Here is a 20,277-nt window from a genome sequence, read left to right on the forward strand (position 1 = left end):
AGAGGTATACCGCGTAATCGGAGGCTCACAGATCCAGAACTGGGAGAGACTTCCCGAGTCAGGCAGGCCAATCGTTATTCCCCATGATGGTTATTCCCCGCCCTTGTTTTCCACACGGATCCTGTTGAGCTGGCTGTACTCTTCCATAGTCATGGGTCAGATCCAATTTAAATCTCACATTTACTGTGTTCATGTATGACCACATCTCCTGGCATATACGTCTTTTAGATTTGGGGGTAGAGCTATGATTTCATTAGACCTACCAATGATATCAGAACCCACTCTTTACGCAGAGTCTTAGAGAAATGCCAGAACATAAGAAATGGAAGTGGCATGTCCAGGATCACTCAGCTAATCAACACCAATCGAGACCATAACTTAGTTATTCTTCATCACTCCCTATCTCTGTAACACTTCTTTCATATACAATACCTTCTCTGCACTACTTTATCACAGACTCTTATCACTTTTACCTTGGCCACTACGACGGCTTAACTGGATTCCCTGCCTTGTGTCTCTCCCTTTTCCACTATGCTCAACACTTAAGTCACAGTAACTTTCCTTATGGTCATATTTGACTGCTGCTCCCTTACCTAATTAACTCCGGTTTAATATTATTATCTAGTTTATCTTTCGGTATCTAGGATAACAAATAGAGTTGTCCAGTTTGACTTTTAAAACCCTTCACAACCCATCCTCCTTCATATACAGGATTGTCTGGCCACACCGGCAGGCTCCCACTCCTGGAATACAGCTCCTCATCACCTGTACCTCAAAGAAACCCTCACTTCCTTCAAGATGCGTTTCAAGCAACACCTTCAGGATGAATTTCCTGATCCCACCTAGTAACATCCTCCCTCCCTCCCCTAGGTATGTACACGTACACACATACACACAAACACACAATTTTGATTCCCTTTGTAGCATGTAAACTCCTTGAGTGCAAGGCCTGTTTCATTTTTTTTGTCTTACCCAGCATTTAGCACATAGTAAGTACTGGTACATAGTAAGCTCTTAGGAAATGCTTGCTGAGTAACTGACTCCTGACTACAAACCTTTCTCTCTATAGCTGCATCTTAATTTATCTTCTTATTCAAATTTTGTTGTATTTGCATATCTGAGTCTGAGGGTTTTTAAAAATCTGTTTGTTTATATTAGACTCTCTTTAGTCGGACAGTGTCTTGTGAATTACTGGTCATCTCTACTGATTGCTTTCCTGAGTAGTACCTGGTAATCAATCTTTAGGTATCTGACTTAGTAAACACATGTGGAACTTTTTCTTCCTTCCCCTAGATTTCGGGATTAAAGCCCTCTTCATCAGATTCATAAGACTTCTGGGAAAATACATGAGTAATAATTACCATTTATATAACATTTTATAAGGCTTACAAAGTCATTTTCTCACAAATGAGAGACAAAAGTAATTCAAATAGGCCTCGCCTTCCTTTTACATTTGAGAGAAATTAGACCAGGAGAACTCGGCTCTAAAACAATGACCTGAAGCCGAGGCTAGGAGCCTTGGCTACAGTACGCACCGAATGCAGGATCCAAAGCAGGATCTCCTTACTCTCAGGCTTATACACTATCCCACTTTCAGTTTTAAATAAGAGTTGTAAAATGTGCAACAACTCTTAGGTGTTTTTTTTTAAGGAAAGGAAATTATTTTGTAGGAAAGAAGTATTTTAAATACATTAATGACTATTATTTTTATTATTTGGTAATTCACACAAGAAGGTTTTATGTATAGTCTACTGTAAAAGTTCTTAACTTCAGCATAACTAAAAATGAACTTTATCTTGTAACTTAACATAACAAAAGGTACAACTGCTCTAATTGGGGGAAAGCAAAGATCATTATTAAAGAATAATTCAGAATTTCTTAGTTTTGGGAATTATAAAATGTCCCATTTAAATAGTCCATTTTTTTTATTATTTCAAATTCAACATATTTACAATTTGTGAATCACAATTATACAGCAAAAAGGTCTTAAAGATGAAAAATACAGTGACTAACAGTGACTTGTTCTCTACCAGTCAGTGTTCCTCATATATACTGTGATTATATTATTACATGTATTAGGCTATCATGAACACTGAACCTTTACTAACCACTTACATTTTAGCTATAAGAATAGCTCATTCAGGGGCGGCCAGGTGGCTCAGCGAGTAAGAGCACTGGCTCCAGTGTCAGAATGACCTGGGGATCAAATCCCGGCTCACATGCTCAGCACCACACCCAGAAATAACTGGCCGTGTAACCTTGAGCAAGTTAACCCTGATTGCTTTAAAAAAAAAAAAAAGAATAGCTCATTCAGCAGCTAAAAATTGATTCTGAGGATAAATTGTGAGTGCTTGCAGGTATAAATAAAGGGTTTTTTATTCTATTTTGTTTTTTATTTGAAATCTCTGAAACAACTTGTACCAGAAAGTTTACTATGAAATAGTCAAGAGATATAAGGGTTCTGTCATTAAAGTTATACGATTTTAGGGAAAGTCACTTTCCCTTTTTTCTAGGCTGGTTTCCTCATGAAATGAAGGGGATGGGATTATATATTTTCCACTTTCTATTCAAGTTCTAAAACTTCAAAATTCTATTGTGACTCTAAAATCTTTTTTTTTTAAGCAATTGGGGTTAAGTAACTTGCTCAAGTTATTTCTGGGTGTGGTGCTGAGTATCTGAGCCCGGATTCGATCCCAGGTCATCCTGACACTGGGGCCGGTGCTCTTACTCACTGAGCCACCTGGCCGCCCCTGTGACTCTAAAATCTTGATAGTTAAACTTTGTTCTTTAATCTATCTTTTACCTTGATTGTTATCAAGGTAAGAGACCTAACACCAAAAAATGAAATACTAAGTGTGTCTGATTTCACTCCAGTGAACCATGCCTATTTTTCACAAAAGACTAATGTCTAAGAATTCTAACTCTGTAGAGGTATTATCATAGGACCAAAGTAGCTGAGTGTCTTTTAAAGTTATAAGGTATCAGCCTATTTATTTCAGAATATTTAAAAATGAATTTAAGATGGAAAAAAAAAAACCCTGCCATATATAAATGGACAAGAATGCTATGTGATAATCTCATTACTGTTCAATTCTGATTTACAAATTGAATAATGATTAGGCTACAAAATGTCAACCAACACCAGTACCAAACTTCCCTCTTCCAAAATTAAGCCCACATGACAGGAGGAGAAAAAGACAATAGTAAAATCCATTATAAATGATAAGAAGTTGAAAGCACTGTGGCAAGATATCCACAGCTGCTGACACTATTCTTCAGGAAGGATTAATAATTAACAAGGATTAAGTCAAAAAGACAATAATTTCTCCCACGTTAATGAATCAATTACATGCTACAGATCAACAATTATATACTAAAAGACTCATATTAAACAATACAAATAACTCAAAATGAATTTTTTTCACTCACTGACTGACTGATTCTGATCCCATCTTAGATCCATCATCTGCCTCTTCTTCCGTATCAGAGTCGATCCCATTCTCACCTTAGTAAATGAAATTTGCATGAAATTTTGTGCCTGAATTCCATTGACTTATTTACTTATTTGTTGCTTTTCGGGAGGGGGAAGGCAGGGCAATTGGGGTTAAGTAACTTGCCAAAGGACACACAGCTAGTAAGTGTGAAGTGTCTGAGGCCAAATTTGAACTCAACTCCTCCTGACTCCAGGGCTGATACTCTATTCACTGCACCACCTCGTTGCCCCCCACACCCACTGACTTTATTTTAAATACTTAGGCGTTATCTTTTTTTTGAGAGGTGAAGGCACCTAGATTGAAAAACTTTCTAGTTTTTGAAAATTTATTTTAAAATTATTACTCCTGAAAAGATTAAATGCTTTATTTCTTATTAATAAATTATCTTTTTAAGCTCCTAATTCTTGTGTATGCATGAACACATCCATACATATTTGAGTACTGCCTCAGTTGTAGTATTCAAAAGAATTCTTTTTATCCTGATCAAATTATTATCTCTAATAATTTGTCATTATTAGACACATTATTAGACTTTTTGTCAGTGTCTATATGTTTTTCTTTTTTCTAACATGAAAAATGCCACACATTTCCAAGGAGGATTTTTTGGAATGAAAATGAAGACATTAAGGGTGTGATTCTTAGAAATGAAAGGCCAATGAAAAGCTGGCTTCAGAGTCAGAAAGATCTGGGTACAGGTACTATTTCTCACACATAAAGATTGTGTGATACTGGGCAAGTCATATAACTTCCTATTGTCCCAGGAAATTTTCTAACAGTGTAAGCTGGTACTGTTAGAAGAGTTTCCTCAGTGAGTTTCTTACACTAATGAATTCAGTTCCAACAAAATAAATAAAAATTATACTGTAAAAGATGGAAGGTTAGGAATATATAGTTAATTATTTGATCAAAGAAGGTAATGTGACCTAGGCAGGTAGGTATACAAGTAATAGGAAAAAATGCAAGGATTATTTTGATACCCCTATTAATGACCAGGTCACCAATTATAACAGAAATTAGAGGGCATATATAATTATACAAATTTCTGAAATAGCTAAAAACAAGTAAATAGGTTATTAGATGTAGTAACACATTCATATGTGAGCTTCAAAGCTTACAAAGAACTTTGTTCCCAACAACCTTCTAAGATGCACTGTGCAAGTAGCATCAATACCAGTTTTAGAGATGGGTTACCTGAAGCTCAGAGGAGCACAAAGGGAGTGGGCAGCAGTGCCAAGACCCTGGTATCCTAACTTCAAGTTAAATAAATTTTCCATGGAGGACAGTGAAGGTGAGTTAAATTTCTAACTTCTCAACAGCTGCTTTTTCCCTTGAGACATTTTGATTTAGCATATCAAAGAGCTTTTTTATGTTAAATTAGTTTTTCATTATTTTGTATAAATAGTATTCTATTTTGTATATCCATAAGTTGAAAGAAAAAAACTGAATCTCAGAAGGTCTTCTCCATAACTGATATTTTGTCATGAAAGACACAATACGATACCTAAGAGGGAGAGGAAAGAGTATTAAAACTTACCCCATCTTGAAATCAAAGGGAGGGAAGTGAATATGAACGAGTTTGTGTTTTCATATCAAAATAAGTAATAGTAAGTTATACTGAATAAAGATAAATGCAATCTTACCCTCAAGAATCTTTAAGAGTTTTTTTTCTGACAGAAGTTCTAACTGCTCCTGGCAGAGTTTTTTAATTTCTTCTATTGAACAGTTCTAAGGAAAATGACAAAAAAAAATATACATTAATACACCTTGATAATACACCCTTTTTGAAAACCAACTAAAATAAATGACTGGTTAGCTAAATCACTGAATAAAATATTTAAGTCTTTACATAAGCTACTTCTTCACATGAAATCTAAAAAAGTATCTGAAAAGTATTAACTAGATAGTGAAAATTGGATACATCTTCTCAAAAGAACCTTTAAGATATAAGTATAAAACCTCATTTACTGTAACAGAACAGAGTGAAAGGAAAAAAACAAGGTAAGCATTAAGATACATTCAATATTCAACATATTTACTATCATTCAATAACAACTCTCTGTACAATGGGCAAGTCATCTGATAAAGGAACTGTGGCATAATGGTTAAAGATCTGGACTTGAAGTCAGAAAGAGCTAGGTTCATATCCCAAGCCTGACAGTTAGTAACTAGCTGGGGGGACCTTAAGTAAGTCATTTAACCTCTAAATGACACAGGAAACTCTTTAGGCCTTATCTAAATCAGATGGTTTATGATCCATACTGGAAGAGGAGGTTCCCATACCAGGAGGTCTCCATAAGCCATTCAAGATCCTTCCTGTATTTACATAATCCATCTGATAAATGTTTCAACATTCACTCCTTCAACCAAAAAAGGAGGCTAAACCTGTTTCCAGAATAGAAATGAACATCAATAGTTTTTCAAGAAATATATAATGTCTCCATTTCCTCCAGAATTACTTTTTTTTATATCATAAAAATTCTGGGTAAAGTCAGTCTTAAACATTTTAAAAGAAATATAATTTTCATTATTTTAAGGTACATGAAGAAATCAGGATAGATTTAGAATCTTGCAAGTAGTTTAACATATACAGCTGCCTGAGGGAAAGGGACCACAAGATATATATTCCATATATTTATGTTTTTTATATTTATACACACACATACATATGCACAGTAGCATTTTTTGTTGTTGTAGCAAAGAAGTGGAAATACAAGGGTGCCACACATCAAATAATGAATGGCTGCACAAATTATAGACTATAGATTTATTGAAGGGTATTATTGAACCAAATGACAAATGTGCTGTATTTAGGAAAACCTGGGAAAATTTATGTAAACTCATGTCGAATGAAGTGAACAGTATTGGTGCAATGACCATAATGACCTAAGAAAGAAATCTGAAAGACTTCAGAATTCTATTCAATGCAAGTGACCAACCACTATTTCAGAAGGCTGTTAATGAAGCAAGCTTCCCATCTCTTGGCAGACAGGTGGATGGGGTGCAAAGTGATAGAATTTTCAGATAGAGTCAATGACTTGACCTGCTTTACTTGACTATATTTGTAACGAGACAGGTTCTCTACAAAGGTAGTGGAAAGAAAGTGGAAGTTGGAAGGGGTGGCTAGGTGGCACAGTGAGTAAAGCGCTGGCCCCAGAGTCAGGAGGACGGAATTCGGTTCCAGCCTCAGACACTTTTAACACCCACAAAAAAAAAATCTAGCCGTGTAACCCTGGGCAAGTTACTTAACCCAATTGCCCTCCAAAAGGCAAAAAAAAAAAAAAAAGAAAAAAAGGGGGGGGAAAAAAAAAAATAAAAAAAAAAAAAAAAAGTAAAGATAAAGAAAAAAACATCAACAAAACATTGAAGAAATAAAAGAGAAAAGAGGAAGTTCAGAAGAGGACACAAAAAGCAGGCAAACTTTATTACAGTGGTAAATTTTACATATGCTTTTAAAAACCTACATAACAGAAATTCTGAGTTTCACATGAAATTCTCTTTTCTGTTTTTGCATATTAAAATATTCATGTTTGTTGATATATTTTACATTTTGTCACGAAAAATTTTTAAATAACAACTGAATACAAACTAAAGTGATGCTTTAAAAAGGTATGAACGGCAGTGTATACAGACTTTGGTATAATCAGAATTTCCTCTATATTCATTTATTCAGCAACTTTTTTCATTTAGAATCTAATGAAGTGTAATTATCACAAATTCCAAATTAATGGAATGCAAATTAATGAAATTTAGAAGTGATGATAGGCTATAGTATGTGTTAAGTAGAAATCTTTTGCCTGTTCAGGCTTATATGATTCCCCATAGCCAATAGAAGATGATGAAACTAATAACAATAACAACTCACATTTACACATTATTCATACATTTAGCTTACTAAACAATTTCCTGTAAGATAAGTGATACAAATGCTATTAATCCCATCGGACAGAAGAAACAGTCTTAGAGAGGCTAAGGAACTTGGATTTATAGGATTCAGAGGTAAAAGGGAACTGAAGAGATCTCGTCCAATCCCCCCTCTTAATTTTACAAATGACAAAACAGAGACCCTGAGAGGAGAAAGGACTTGCCCAAAATTAAACAAGAAGTAGCAAAGATAAAATGTGAGCCCATATTCTGACTCCAAATCTAGTAATTCTCTTTCTACTAGACTGCACTGCCTCACTAGTGCTCAATGTAACACTGCTTGACCAAACTGACTCAAACCTGGGTCTTAAAAGTACAAATTTTTTTTTTTAAACATAATGACTCTTGAATAAACTTTTATAAAATTAGACTATGAGTTCTCTTCAGCAGACCAAAAAAAAAGTTTAAAATTATACATATTATTTCAAAATATAGGAATTCATTATGAGCCTGGGGGCAGTCACCTTCCTTGGATTACAGATTTACAATTAACTTCCATTATTTAGTCTATGTGCTTTTTTATTTTTCATTTAAGAAATACCATTACCAAGTTAAAAATAGATATTAAGGTTATTGTCCGTCCTGATAGCCTAAGAAATCTGAATCTAGCACTACCATTTACTACGAATTTTTATCTAGGCTCAGCAACAAATTTTTTTCTTCTTGGTAAATTTCCTACTTTTCTTTGAAGTCCAACTATCTTCTTTTACTTGAAAGAATTATAACTGGCTCTCAATTCCTCAAAACAACATCACTGTACATTTAGAACATGCTTTTGTTTTGTTAAATGTACAGGGTTTCATCGTTGGTTTTATAACAGCACTAAGATTATCCCCACAAAGAAATTGTCTTCATCACACAGCAAGTAAGTAGTCTATCTCAAACCCAACTATTCAAAGTTATAATAACTATGACTTATTACCGTCATAATCTGGCAAAGAAGAGAGTAAGTAATTTTTTCACTCGAAAGGGTTTGTAATTCAAAATTTTGTATTTTTCATAAATGTGAAATTGTGTGGAAATTTTGGCAAATACAAACCTAATGTGTAAAAAAACGTTAATATTTTCCAAAACAAGATAACATGGAAATAATGCTATCTGCATATCTCAATCTTCTATTCATTAACTATATAACTATATAAAACTGATTTCTTAAAATTGGGCAAAGGGTACACTGGATTCCACACACAACTGTAGGTTTTATACACTAGCATTTACATTCTGGATGATTACTTTATACATTAGAGATTCCATAAATGCCCAAGCTACGCACAGCCAAAGCTCTCATCCTCAAACCAACCATTTTCATACAACAAAATGTCTAAATGTATTTTAATGTTTTAAATGTTTTTTTTTCTTAAATGTTTTAAAAATCCTTTTTCAGAAAGATTAACTCTTGTCCATTCTCAAGAGCCCTACTTATGAAAAAACTCGTAACCGGGTAAGTGAAGGTATCAGAGCTCTGGCAAAAGCAGTATCTCTCCATCCCTTTCTGGAAAAAGACATAAAATTAGGATTTTTACTTTTTTCAAAACGAGAGGGCTTACTCATCCCATGTGTGCTCTGAGTCTGATAAAGTATCTATTTCAGCACCTTTAAGACATCAGGAAGCATCCTCTGCAATTTCTTCTCTCCTATGACACAGAAACACTGCTGAAGCATTTCCTTTTTATCTGCTATGTAGAAGCTAACTGGTTTTAGTGACACAGTGAGATCCAATCCACCTTCTTCAATATCACTAGGCTCCTCTACCTCTTTTTCTTTCTCTCTTTCCACAGATGGCAATGGACATTTCATTTCCTGAAATCAGAAAGATTTAGATTAGTTGAGGTACAAATGGCTGATATGCTTTAATACCACATCAAAGAGGGTGTGTTTCCTAACCAGGAGGTCTCTATACTTGTAAAATCACAAGTCTGGATTAAAAAAAAATTTTAAATGTGCCTTACCATCTGAACTACATGTAAATCTCCCATTGGAATGAGAAAAATTTAAAGAAGCTAATTACTCTAAGTCAATTGACCAACAAACACAGAAAAGCAAAATTGCGCCCTGCCCTCAAGCTGTAGCAGCAAGCACCCCAGCGTCCGTAGGGTGGCTGCTCACACAGGTTCTTGGATCTGCTTTGATAAAGGAAAGCAACTCAAAATGGGTTAACAAGCTTATTTTAATCAGTCAAATATGTATCGTTTACCTAGTTTAGGGGAAAGAGGTCAGCACCCTGAACTTCAAAGTATACAGACAGAATTATCAAGTCAGAGAAACAGATCAAGTAGACAGATTTCCAAACTGTGTAACCATTACATCCATACCAAATCAACATCTGGGTTTCAACATCTGGGTTTTTCCAAGCTGGGGGGCTCTGGACAACAGCTTCCCAGAATCCAGATCAAATCACAGAACACTTCTCAAACTGAGCCCCAAAACAAAGCTACACATCAGGGCTTATATAGTCTTCTCCTGGCTCAGAGAATGAAACAACCTTATTGACCCACTGGCCAATCAAAAAGCATCTACTGAAAAACAAGCCTCCCACCCCAGACTCCAGGTGTACTTTAGCCTAGGGGCAGGAAAGATCTTCAAATTTACATTGCCATTACACAAGCTCACAATGAAATGAGAAGAGATAACATGCAAATAACTAGATATGTGCAAGATATATATACATATGCACATGTGTAAGTATACATGAACCTACACACACTACATGGAAAGCAGTCTCAGGGAGAAAGGCAGATGAGGGGCCTGGGAAAGGCCTGCGAACAATGTAGAAATTAGGCTCATTTTGATGGAGGCCAAGTGAGAGGGAGGCAAAGCATTTCAGGGATGGGGACGGTCAGTACAAAGATACAGAGACAAAGATATCATATTCAATAAATAGCAAGTAGACCAGACGTAGACAGAGAGATTGGACACAGAATTCGTAAACGACAATAAAGTAAAAAAAACCTGGCAAGGTAAGGAGTCGTCAGGTTGTTTAGGGCTTTAAATACTGGAGCATTTTAAATTTTATCCTGGATAAAACAGGACATTAACAGAGTTGCAGAGGTTAACGTGTCAGATCTACACTTTAGGAAAATGACTCTCACAGGTGAATGGAGGACGGAATGAAGAGGGGAGACAATCTAGAAGGCCCAATCAGGTGATTGTGACAGGCTAAGAGGGATGATGAGGACCTGAACCAGGCTGGCAGCTGTGTGAGTGAAGAGAAGGGAATGCATACAAAACTGAGGAGGTGGGAGAAGAAAAGCTAACACTGATCCAGCATGTACATGTGCCAGGGCTCATGTAGGTAGGTAGCTCAGCGGATAAAGTGCTGGGCCAGAATCAGCCAGAGTCATCTTTCTGAGTTCAAATCTGGTCTCAGATACTTTCGAGCTGGGTGACTCTGCACAAGTCACTTGACCCTGTTGACTTCAGTTTCCTCCTCTGCAAAATGAATTGGAGAAGGATGTGGCAAACCATGCCAATGTTTGCCAAGAAAACCCCAAACTGGGTCATGAAGAATCTGAAGCAACTAAAACGACTGAAGAAAATCAACGTGCCGAGTACTGTGCTACATGCTTTAGGATTATTACCTGATCTGGTCCTCCAAACAACCCTGAAAAGTGGGTGCTGCTATCATCGTCATTTTACACAGCTGGTGAGCCTGAACTCAGGCCAGTCCTCCATCCATCCTGTCACCAAATGAACACCATGTGGCAGGCAGCTAGATACGTGAGAGTGAGGAACTGAGCCAGATGGTGTGATAGTAATGGAATGTGGAGATTCCCCTGTATTGGGCTTGGTTTTCAAATTGATTGTATTAAAACCCAGAGTTTGTTAATCCCACCTGTGGGATGGGCTTGTTGATGTGAAAAGAAAGTCCTGAAGTGGGAGGAGCTGGTGACGGAGATTTGGAGAGACACTGCAGAGAGGCGGAAGATCTTTTTTTTTGGTAGCTGCACCTCGTGGAGAGAGAGAGACTAAGGGAATTGCTGGTGGCCGCTTTGAATTGCCCTGGACTTTTGAGACCTGCCCCCTGAGCTGCCAAGGACTGAGGAGACATGGCTGTTTTGCTGGTACTTTGTCTGTCTGTTTTGATGTTATTTTGCCAGATTTGTCCACTGGTGAAAGACTGTCCTGTTGAAGAAGTCCTGGAACCTGGCATTTGGTTAAGAAGGCCTGAGACTGTCCTGCAGACAGAGAGTGAATACTGTCCACTGGTGAGGGACAGTACTGTTGTTGCAGGGGTCTGGAGACTGTCCTGCAGACAGAATGAATACTGTCCACTGGTGAGGGACAGTACTGTTGTTGCAGGGGTCTGGGAGCCTTTCTGTTGGTTCAGGAGCCCTGAAGAAGGATTTTCTTGTTGTATGTTTACAGAAATCCTGGGAGAGGGCTTTGCTAATGTGTTCAGGGGTTCTAGGGCTGTTCTACAGACAGAGGATAAATTCATGAAGGGACTGGCAATGTATCTTATGGCCTTGCTAAGCCTTGTCTCTCCAGGAACTAAGATTGCTGAGAACTTGCCTCGTGTCAAGATGAAGAAAAGACCTCCATTTGGGTATTAAGTGCTGTGTTTAAACTTGATGTAACTCTGGGGTAGATTCAATTGTGATCCAGGGGTGGGGAACTTTTGACCTTTTTGTGTTCTATGGTTGAGCAAATGAATGTATTTTACTTATGTTTGGAAACTAATCTCCATTTGAGAAGAGGGGCTTTGTGGTGGACTTAATTAAGGTATAGCCTAGGGGTGGAGAAGTATTTAGAACAGAGACTTTGTAATTGATTGAATGATTGGAAAGTCCTGGGGTGGGGTAGGCCTTGGAGATTATTTAATCACACTTAGTAAATGCTGTATTTTGAATGCTGTCATGTTTTGATCTTCTCTGTTCTGGGTTTGTTACTGAATAAAATAGAGAGTACCTATGCTGGTATTTTGAACCTGGGAAGTTGCCTTTGCTTGATATTACATTACAGATGGCGAGCCTGTAGGTCTGGGTAACGGGAAGGATCAGAGCGCTGCTGACAGAAACAGGAAGCGTTCAGAAGAGGGGAGGATCTACAAAAAAGATGAACTCTATTTTGGACTTGTTGAGTTTGAGACGCCTGTGGGACGTACAGCCCCAAAAGGCAAACAGTGACAGAGGAATGGAGCTCAGGAGAGAGTTTAGAGCTGGAATTAGATCTGAGAAAGATCCACAAAGAGATGATAAATTAACTTAAAGGAGAAAATGAAATTACCAAGTGAGAGAGTGTAGAGGTAGAAGAGGGACCAGGACAGAACTCTGAAGGAGATCCAAAAAAAAGGAGATGAAGAAGGAACAGTGACATAGACAAAAGAACTGAGAGATCAGTGTTACAGAAACCTGGAGAGGAGAGAATTCAGGAGGGAAAGATGACTAAGAGGATCAGACACTACAGATAAGTCAAAGATGAGGACCTGAGAAAAGAACATTGGCCTAGCAATTAGAAATTGCTGTTAGTGTTTGAGTAGTTTCAGTGGAATGCAAGATGGGAGGTTTTGAAGAGAGTAAGAATAAAAGAAATGGAAGTTCATGTCTTTCTCAGAAAATTTACTTCAGAAGGGGAAAAGGGACATAGGACAATAATTATGACAAGATCAAGTAGGCAGTTCTCAAGGATGGGAAAGGTATAGGCAGCACGCAGCAGGGAAGGAGCCAGCAGACAGGTTGAGAATGAAGATCAGAGCGGAGGGATGATAACAGGGCCAATCTACTGTAGAAGACAGAAAAGAATGTGATGCAGGGTGCATGCAGAGTGGGTCAGCCTAGGCAAGGAGGAAGGTCATCGCTATGTGAGACGAGAATGAAGGCAGAGACAGCGGAAGAAAGACATCTTGAGATAAGAGTTCTGGTTGAATGGCCTCGGTTTGGTGGGGAGAGGTAGATGCCGGGTAACACTTACAGAGACAAAAACAGGCTTGTAACAATCACCATTAGAGTGTGGAACAGCACACTAGAGTGTGGAAGAATCTTGCTGTAGTGAAGGCACAAGACTGTCTGGACTTATCAATCTGAACCAATGCTACACTTATTAGATATATATGTAGCCCTGAAAAAGTCACTGAGCCTGTTTGCCTCAGTTTCCCTCTCTATAAAATGAGGATGATAATAGCACTTACCTCCCCAGTTTGCGGTGAGGATAAAATGAGCCAATGTTTATACAGAGTTTTGTAATCCATAAAGACACATGTGAATCTGTAGAGGACCTAGTGATTTCTTTCAAGTCCTTTCATCAGAGCATGAAAAGGAAAAGACAGATGGATTTATCTACCAGATATCTACCCCTGGCAAGGTGTGACAGGAGAGGAAAAAGGGGTTTGAGAGCAGGGGTGTTTGTAGAGTTGAGCTAGTTCACCTTAGGATGATAACCCGGAGAAGAAAAGGGAGGTGTGTTGGGGCGGCCGGGTGGTGCAGCCAGTAAAGCGCCAGCCCCGGAGTCAGGAGGACCCAAGTTCGGTTCAGGCCTCAAAAAGTTAGCTATGTAACCTTGGGCAAGTTACTTAACCCCAACTGGCCTCCAAAAAGAGGCAAAGAAAAGGGAGGTGTGTACTCACTGTAGGCGAAAGCTGTACTTCGCTAAATATAGTCATACGAAGAATCATTTTTTTAAGTATTGTTTTTCTCTAAGCTACATCTAGAATCTGCTCCAGACAAGATTCACTGTTTTCTGGCAGGCTCATCCATGTTAACCACTCTCCTCTATCTATCTCCTTCCCGTCTGGAACCATCATCCAGTGAATCTGCCATCGCGCCTAGGAGAAACAGCGTCAATCCTTTCTCCCAAAGATTCGCTGAACTACCCCAGAAACTCTCCGAACCAATATAGCCCTTCTTTGGCCACCATTGCCCACAGCATCTCCTCTTAGAGAAAGCAGCTATCCGCATCCTCTGTGCTCAGTCACGCTTGGCACACAGGCAAGTCCTTCAGAAACGCTGTGATAAAAAACTCCTTCTAAACTGACAACCCTACATGAAGCAATTTCACAGAGAGTCATTCAGCGACTCAGGAAACGCTTGGGAAGCCTCTGAAACGCCTGGCGCTGGGAGTGCAGAGAAGCTGACCCTCTGCGTCCTTACCTGGCCCACTAGCTAAATCAAACGCGGACCCGGATAAAACATGGCGCCTGCAGACTCGGTCCTCAGGGTCCCAGGTTTGGGGCGGGAAGGTCAAGACCCCGTTTTACCATCTAAGAAGACGAGGAACAGAAAGACGGAGTGGCCTGCGGTCTGGGAGGTCGGGGGGCCAAGATGCCCGATCAGGCCTCCGATCCCGTCCCTCGGGCTCCTCCGAGAAATGTCACTGACCTCGGTGCCATCCGGGGCTGCCTCTGGCGCTGCCCCCGGCCGCTTCCTTCCGCAGCTCACCCTGCAGATGAGTAAACTGAGGCCAGCAGGGTGAGTCCTGCCCTCGATCCCCCCCCCCCCCCCCGGCGGCCTCACCTGGGCGCCCCCTCTGCCGCCCAATAACGGGGAGCACCAGAACACGTGTGACGCGGACAAGGCTTACAATGAAGCCGGAGCGGGGGCGCAGGAGCCAAGGACGGCGCTCTGGGAAGGGGCACTCGGGGAAGAACAGGCGCGGCGATGGCCGTGTGACCGTGGACAAGTCACGGCTCCAAAGGGGAAGAGGGCGGAGGGAGAAGGCGGTTGGGGATGTTAGAGAGGAGCCCCCCCCCCCCCCGCCCAGGCCGTTGGCCGCCACAGAGCTCCCCCGCCGGGGGAGGGCAGGAGGGGGGGAGGGGGAGGGGCCGCCCACCTGCGGCTGGGGAACAGGGAGGCTGGCGGACTCCGTGCTCCTCCGCTTCCGCCGCTCTCCGCCCGCCGGCATCGGCGCCGTGGCCATGGCGGTCTCCGACCGGCCGCGTTTGCGCCGCTTCTCCCGCGAGGATTTCTTCCCCGTCATGTCCACGCCGCGGGGACCATTCGACAGAGGCAGTGGAGGGGACGCGAAGCCTCCGCTCCTCCCCTTCGCCGGGGCCGGAAGCACACCGGGCGGGCCTGTGACGTCACTTCCGCCGCCAGCTCCAGGCCTTTTCGTCACTTCCGGGAGCCGGCCGTCTCGGGGACGCTCGGACGTGGGCGGGCCCCAGCGGGGCGGCTTGGCGGCCCGGCTCTCTCGGGGGCGGGGAAGGACGTTTCCTCCCTCAAGTGCCTCAGTCACGCCACTCCCACAAGGAGCTTGCAGCGGCTCCCTATGGCCTCCGGAACAAAAATAAGCCCGCCCTTTTTGGACCCGAAGCCCTCCTGGATAATCCGCTTTGTGCCCCGCGCCCCTCCCCTCAGGAAATGTTTGTCTTCCGAGTCACCGAGTGTCTTGGGGCCGGGACGCGTGACGGGAAACTGCGGTCCCGTCCCCCCCCCCCCGCGGCCTGTGGAGCTGTGCGGAGCCCCCTGGGAGCGCCCCGGCGGACGCGCGTCACTGCGGTCTCTCGAGCCTCAGAGGCTGCTTTTGCCTCCGCTCGTGCCCCCTGCTGAGGGTGGGCCCTCCCCCTCGGGGTCCGCCCAGCCGCCCTCACGCACCTGGGGGGGCCCGGGCTGTCACCTTCCATTGTCTCGGGTGACCAGGGGCCGTGGCGCCCCTTCATGCCCCATGCGGGCCGGGCGCACGGCCGTCCCCGCCCCGGGATTCCTCCCCGACTTCAGCGGCGGCCGTGCGAAGATGGTGACTGCAAATCAGGGCCGCCTCCTCACTCACAGCAGCCCTTTGTGCGCGGTGGTGGCGGAGGCGGGCCCACGCGGGGGCCGAGAGGGGGAAGGGCTCCGGCTCGGCGCCGTGCGTAACGCCCCTGCTCCGCCTCCCCCAGCCTCGGAGACCTGGCGGAAAGCAGCACAGCTCAGGGTCGACGCAAGAACGGCTCTTTATTGCCCCCCCCCCCCCCCCCCCCGCTCCAGGTCCCACGCCGCCGCCCACGCGCCGGCTCCATCTTCGGCCCCCCTGCGGGGCGCAGCCGTCACAGCAGGCCGAGCAGCAGCCGGCAGCACTCGCTGACCTTGGCCGGCTCGGACACGGAGCCGTAGCGCCTGATCTGGGAGCCCAGCCCCAGGGAGCGGGCCAGCTGCGCGGCGCCGGCGTCGCCGCTGATCAGCGTCCCCAGGGCCACCAGCAGCCGGAAGGTGGCCTCCAGGTCGCGCACGGCCTCCAGGGCGGCGCTGACGGCCGACAGGCAGTGGGCCTTGGCCTCCGGGCCGTGGCCCCGGCGCAGGCACACGGAGTAGTTGAGCGCCAGCGTGGCCAGCGCCACGTGCACGTTCCTGTTGGCGCCGGCCCGCAGCTCCAGCGCCCGGGCCAGGAAGGCCTCCCGGCGCGCCAGCAGGAGCCGGCGGCCGGCCCGGCCCGCGAAGCAGTTGCAGAGGGTCCTGAGCGCCAGCAGCTGGTTGGCCGGCTTCCCGTCGGGGCCCAGGAGCTGCAGCAGGCGGCCGCCCAGCCGGGCGCCGTCCGGCTCGCCGCAGAAGCTCTCGTTCACGGCCGGGTGCCTGACGGACAGCCGGAGGATGTCCAGGGCCGGGAAGACGATCTCTGGGGGCGGGGGAGAGAGAGAGAGAGGCGGTCAGCGTGAGGGCGGGCCCGCGGGGGGGCCCCAGGCCACAGCAGAGGCCCCTCCCTGCTGGGGGCATGACCCCGACATCTAATTATATATAAATATGGCACCTGTTTCCTTCTAAGCCACTAAGGCTCTGCTCTGCTTCCCCTTGAGAGATTTCTGTGTACCTTCAGGCCAATGCACGGCTTTCCACAAGGTCTGCAGCTGCTGAGCCGTGGGTCCTTCCGCGGAGCCGTCACCGCAGGTCAGGGACAGCATCTTCTCCAGGAGGACCAGGTCATCCTCCGTTAGCTTCTGTTCCTCGGGCGCGCCCCCGTTCAGCTCCTTCAGTTTACCTGCGGTAGGACCGAAAGCTAAGGCGCGTCCCTCACTCGCCACGAGTCTGCAGAGCATTTATTGTGCAGGCTTTGGTCTCTGACAAGCTTCTAGTTTAAAGAATCTTTTATTAACAAGTCTTTAAAGGCCTTAGAGACCAGAAGGAATTCCAACATGCCTTCCAACTCTAAAGCAGGCTATGAAGGCACAAGTCTGACCTCATGCTCACACTGTAACCAACTTAGAGACAGAAGGCTGCCTCTGAAAACAGACACAACACAGGGCCGCAAGGCGGCCAGGCGGTGCAGTGAGCAAAGCGCCAGCCCCAGAGTCAGGGGGGCACTGAACACCCACACACAAAAACTGGCCCTGTGACCCTGGGCAAGTGACTCGACCCCAACCGCCCTCCAAAAGGCAAAAAAAAGAGAAAATAATGAATGAATGAACAGCCAGAAAGTCACTTGGAATTGTCTTTACATGCTAATTATACAGCAATCTAGGGTCACAAATCATAGAATCATGCATAAGATTTTAACATTGGAAGGGAAAGAACCTTGGAGTTCATCCAGTCCATGGCAAAGAATAAAAATCTTGGGGAGGAAGAGGGAGGATGGTTTAGGGGAATGAACTTCATATACCTGTCATCTACCCATCATGTCCCAACAACTTCTAAAGTGTTCTGCTTTCTACCTCTGTACTTTCATTTGTTTGGGGGGCGGGGTGTGCCTTTTTTTGGAGGGGAGAAGGCAGGGCAATTGGGGTTAAGTGACTTGTCCAAGGTCACATGGATAATAAGTGTTAAGTGTCTGAGGCCAGATTTGAACTCAGGTCCTCCTGACTCCAGGGCCAGTGCTCTATTCACTGCACCCTACCTCTGTATTTTGAACCTATAGAAACTACAGGTTTGATCTAAGAGGAAAAAATAAACTTCCTTCAATCAGTAGTCTATTTTTATTTCCCCCCCTAACAAATCCAAAAGTAAATATGTTTTCATTTGTACTGGTTTTTTTTTTAATCATAGTAAGGTATAAAATCCTAGATCCAGTGCCAAGAAAGATCTGAATTTGAATCCCACCTAAGATATTTGCTAGATAGGTGACCACAGACTATCTTTGGGACCTGACTCTCAAAAAAAATTATCAACCTTAGTTCCCTCATGGCCATTTTTATAGAGTACCACCTGTAATATGTAGTCATTGTGAGGATAAGTAAACTTGATTAAGTTAACAAATACTTTCAAAATAGGTAGAATCACTAGATTAATCTAAGGCAAAATGCTTAGTAATACCTACTGAATTTAATGATAAAATCACACTCACCCAATATCTGTGTCAGGTTGGCCTGGTCAAATGTGACAGCTTCCTTCTTGGGAAAATATATATTTAGTGTTTTAAACGGAGCTGACTGGAAGACACCACTACCTATTAAAAAGATTATTGTAAACAGATTTTTAAAATGGTTTTTCATTGCAATATTTTAGTTCCCCAAATTCAAATTTTCAACTGCTCAAAGAATGAGAAAAGACTATTTCAAAAATCTTTATGACTTGATAAATATTAAGAGACCATTTGCTTATCATGGATTAGTTACATGATATTTTCTAATAATGAACTGGGAAAGAAATAGAAATAGAGAAGAGCCACTCTGCTGCTTACACTTTTGACATCTGTATAATGTGTGACTTCAAGGTGACTATATATTAATAGATTACAAAATAAATGTGAAACAGAAAGCTACTACTATTTTCAAGAAACCTTTCCTGATAACTCCACCGTCTGTGGATTTTTTCCCTTCTAAATCGATTTAGCTCGCTCCTGATACCAAAAACATCCTAGGGTACTAAAAAGTGGAAGGCAGGACCCCTGAGCCACTATAAACATTAGAAAGAATGTGAGATACCACAGGAAAGCAGAAAAGCAAATTGATCACTTAGTGTATTGTCTCCTCTAGCTCAAAAAAACTGGAAAGTTCTTTAAGACAAAAACCATATGTTCTACATCTTTTTTTAATTCCTCATGCCTAAGAAAGTGCCATGCACACCAGGCACTTAATAAATACTTGATAAATTTTTAATTGGCCATTTACATTCAGAGAGATAAATCTACAAACTCCAAGCCTATTTTACTAACACAATTTACCAGTAATCTGATTGTAACCAAAAAGACCACTGTAAATCCAGCTTATGCACAGTAATTGATAAGGAATGAGGTAAGGAAAATCTACAAAGAATTTGACAAGATGCTTCAAACTAAAGTCAATATAACATACCTTGATAATTGGTGACTCCAACATGAAGGTGGCCATAGGGGAGGACAGTAAAAACTATATTGGAAATCGTTTTCACAATTACGAATTTAAAGGCTGAAAAGACACATATACTACCCAGAAACCTCATACTCTTCTAGCTTGCAATCTATAACTTAGGTAATTATCTATATTTTCTTTGTTATTAGTGATGAGGCATTGGACACAATAGGCAAACAGAATTTTTAAAATGAAGTTGATATCTTAGCAGACGAGAAACGTCCGGTTACTGAAGTGTAAGCTCAGTGTACAGACAACTTAATGCGAAAGTTTAAATCATCACATCAGAAGGGAAAAGGTGAGAAGACACTGCATGCAATTTACAGCAGCTACAAACGAACCAAAAGTTGTTGCTTCTGAAAAAGGCAAACGGACAAAAGTAAAAACAGTGATTATGAGAATTTCTTAGAGAACTGACAAAAGTCACGAAAATGAAGAGTCCAAAAAGACAACTTCCCCCCCCCCCACACCGTGAAAACCAGCAAGCACAATCTCTTTGCTAAAGAAAAAAGATCCGTCAGCTATGGGCAAAACAGGTCTAGAGGATAAATTCATTTACAAAACATTATGGGAAATGATGGTGGAAGACCAGCAATGTGGCTTTAAAAAACTAAGGGAAAACAAGCCAACAGAAAACTTGGCATGAATACCCACTAAGTCAGCTCATTCTGAGAATACAAACAATAGGTCCAA

At 42.6% G+C, this 20,277-nt stretch overlaps 2 protein-coding genes across 9 annotated transcripts in view; both read right to left on the reverse strand.

Moving 5' to 3' along the window:
- CAAP1 (caspase activity and apoptosis inhibitor 1) overlaps positions 1–16,080 on the reverse strand; it is a 103,890-nt gene extending 87,810 nt beyond the window's left edge. The window contains exons 1-4 of one of the 8 annotated variants that reach the window (XM_069090385.1): positions 15,180–15,482; positions 9,009–9,215; positions 5,135–5,219; positions 3,430–3,505 (exon numbers count right to left, since the gene is read on the reverse strand). In XM_069090385.1, the coding sequence (XP_068946486.1) occupies positions 3,430–3,505; positions 5,135–5,219; positions 9,009–9,215; positions 15,180–15,326 (515 nt within the window). In that variant the 5' untranslated portion in view covers positions 15,327–15,482. Of the gene's footprint in view, positions 1–3,429; positions 3,506–5,134; positions 5,220–9,008; positions 9,216–14,863; positions 15,085–15,179; positions 15,483–15,943 lie in introns of those variants that run through there. The other 7 variants (XM_069090395.1, XM_069090368.1, XM_069090342.1 and 4 more) reach the window with 7 other exon arrangements.
- Positions 16,081–16,336: 256 nt separating this feature from the next.
- Positions 16,337–20,277, reverse strand: part of PLAA (phospholipase A2 activating protein) — a 33,130-nt gene continuing 29,189 nt past the window's right edge. The window contains exons 12-14 of the mRNA XM_069090322.1: positions 18,600–18,701; positions 17,133–17,300; positions 16,337–16,940 (exon numbers count right to left, since the gene is read on the reverse strand). Coding sequence (XP_068946423.1) covers positions 16,375–16,940; positions 17,133–17,300; positions 18,600–18,701 — 836 coding nt within the window. The 3' untranslated portion in view covers positions 16,337–16,374. The remainder of the gene's footprint in view (positions 16,941–17,132; positions 17,301–18,599; positions 18,702–20,277) is intronic.

This window comes from Petaurus breviceps, unplaced genomic scaffold (assembly GCF_028583685.1).
Source record: "Petaurus breviceps papuanus isolate PSGF00001 unplaced genomic scaffold, PetGlider_PUasm1.0 125, whole genome shotgun sequence".
In the NCBI taxonomy this organism is placed as follows: domain Eukaryota; kingdom Metazoa; phylum Chordata; class Mammalia; order Diprotodontia; family Petauridae; genus Petaurus; species Petaurus breviceps.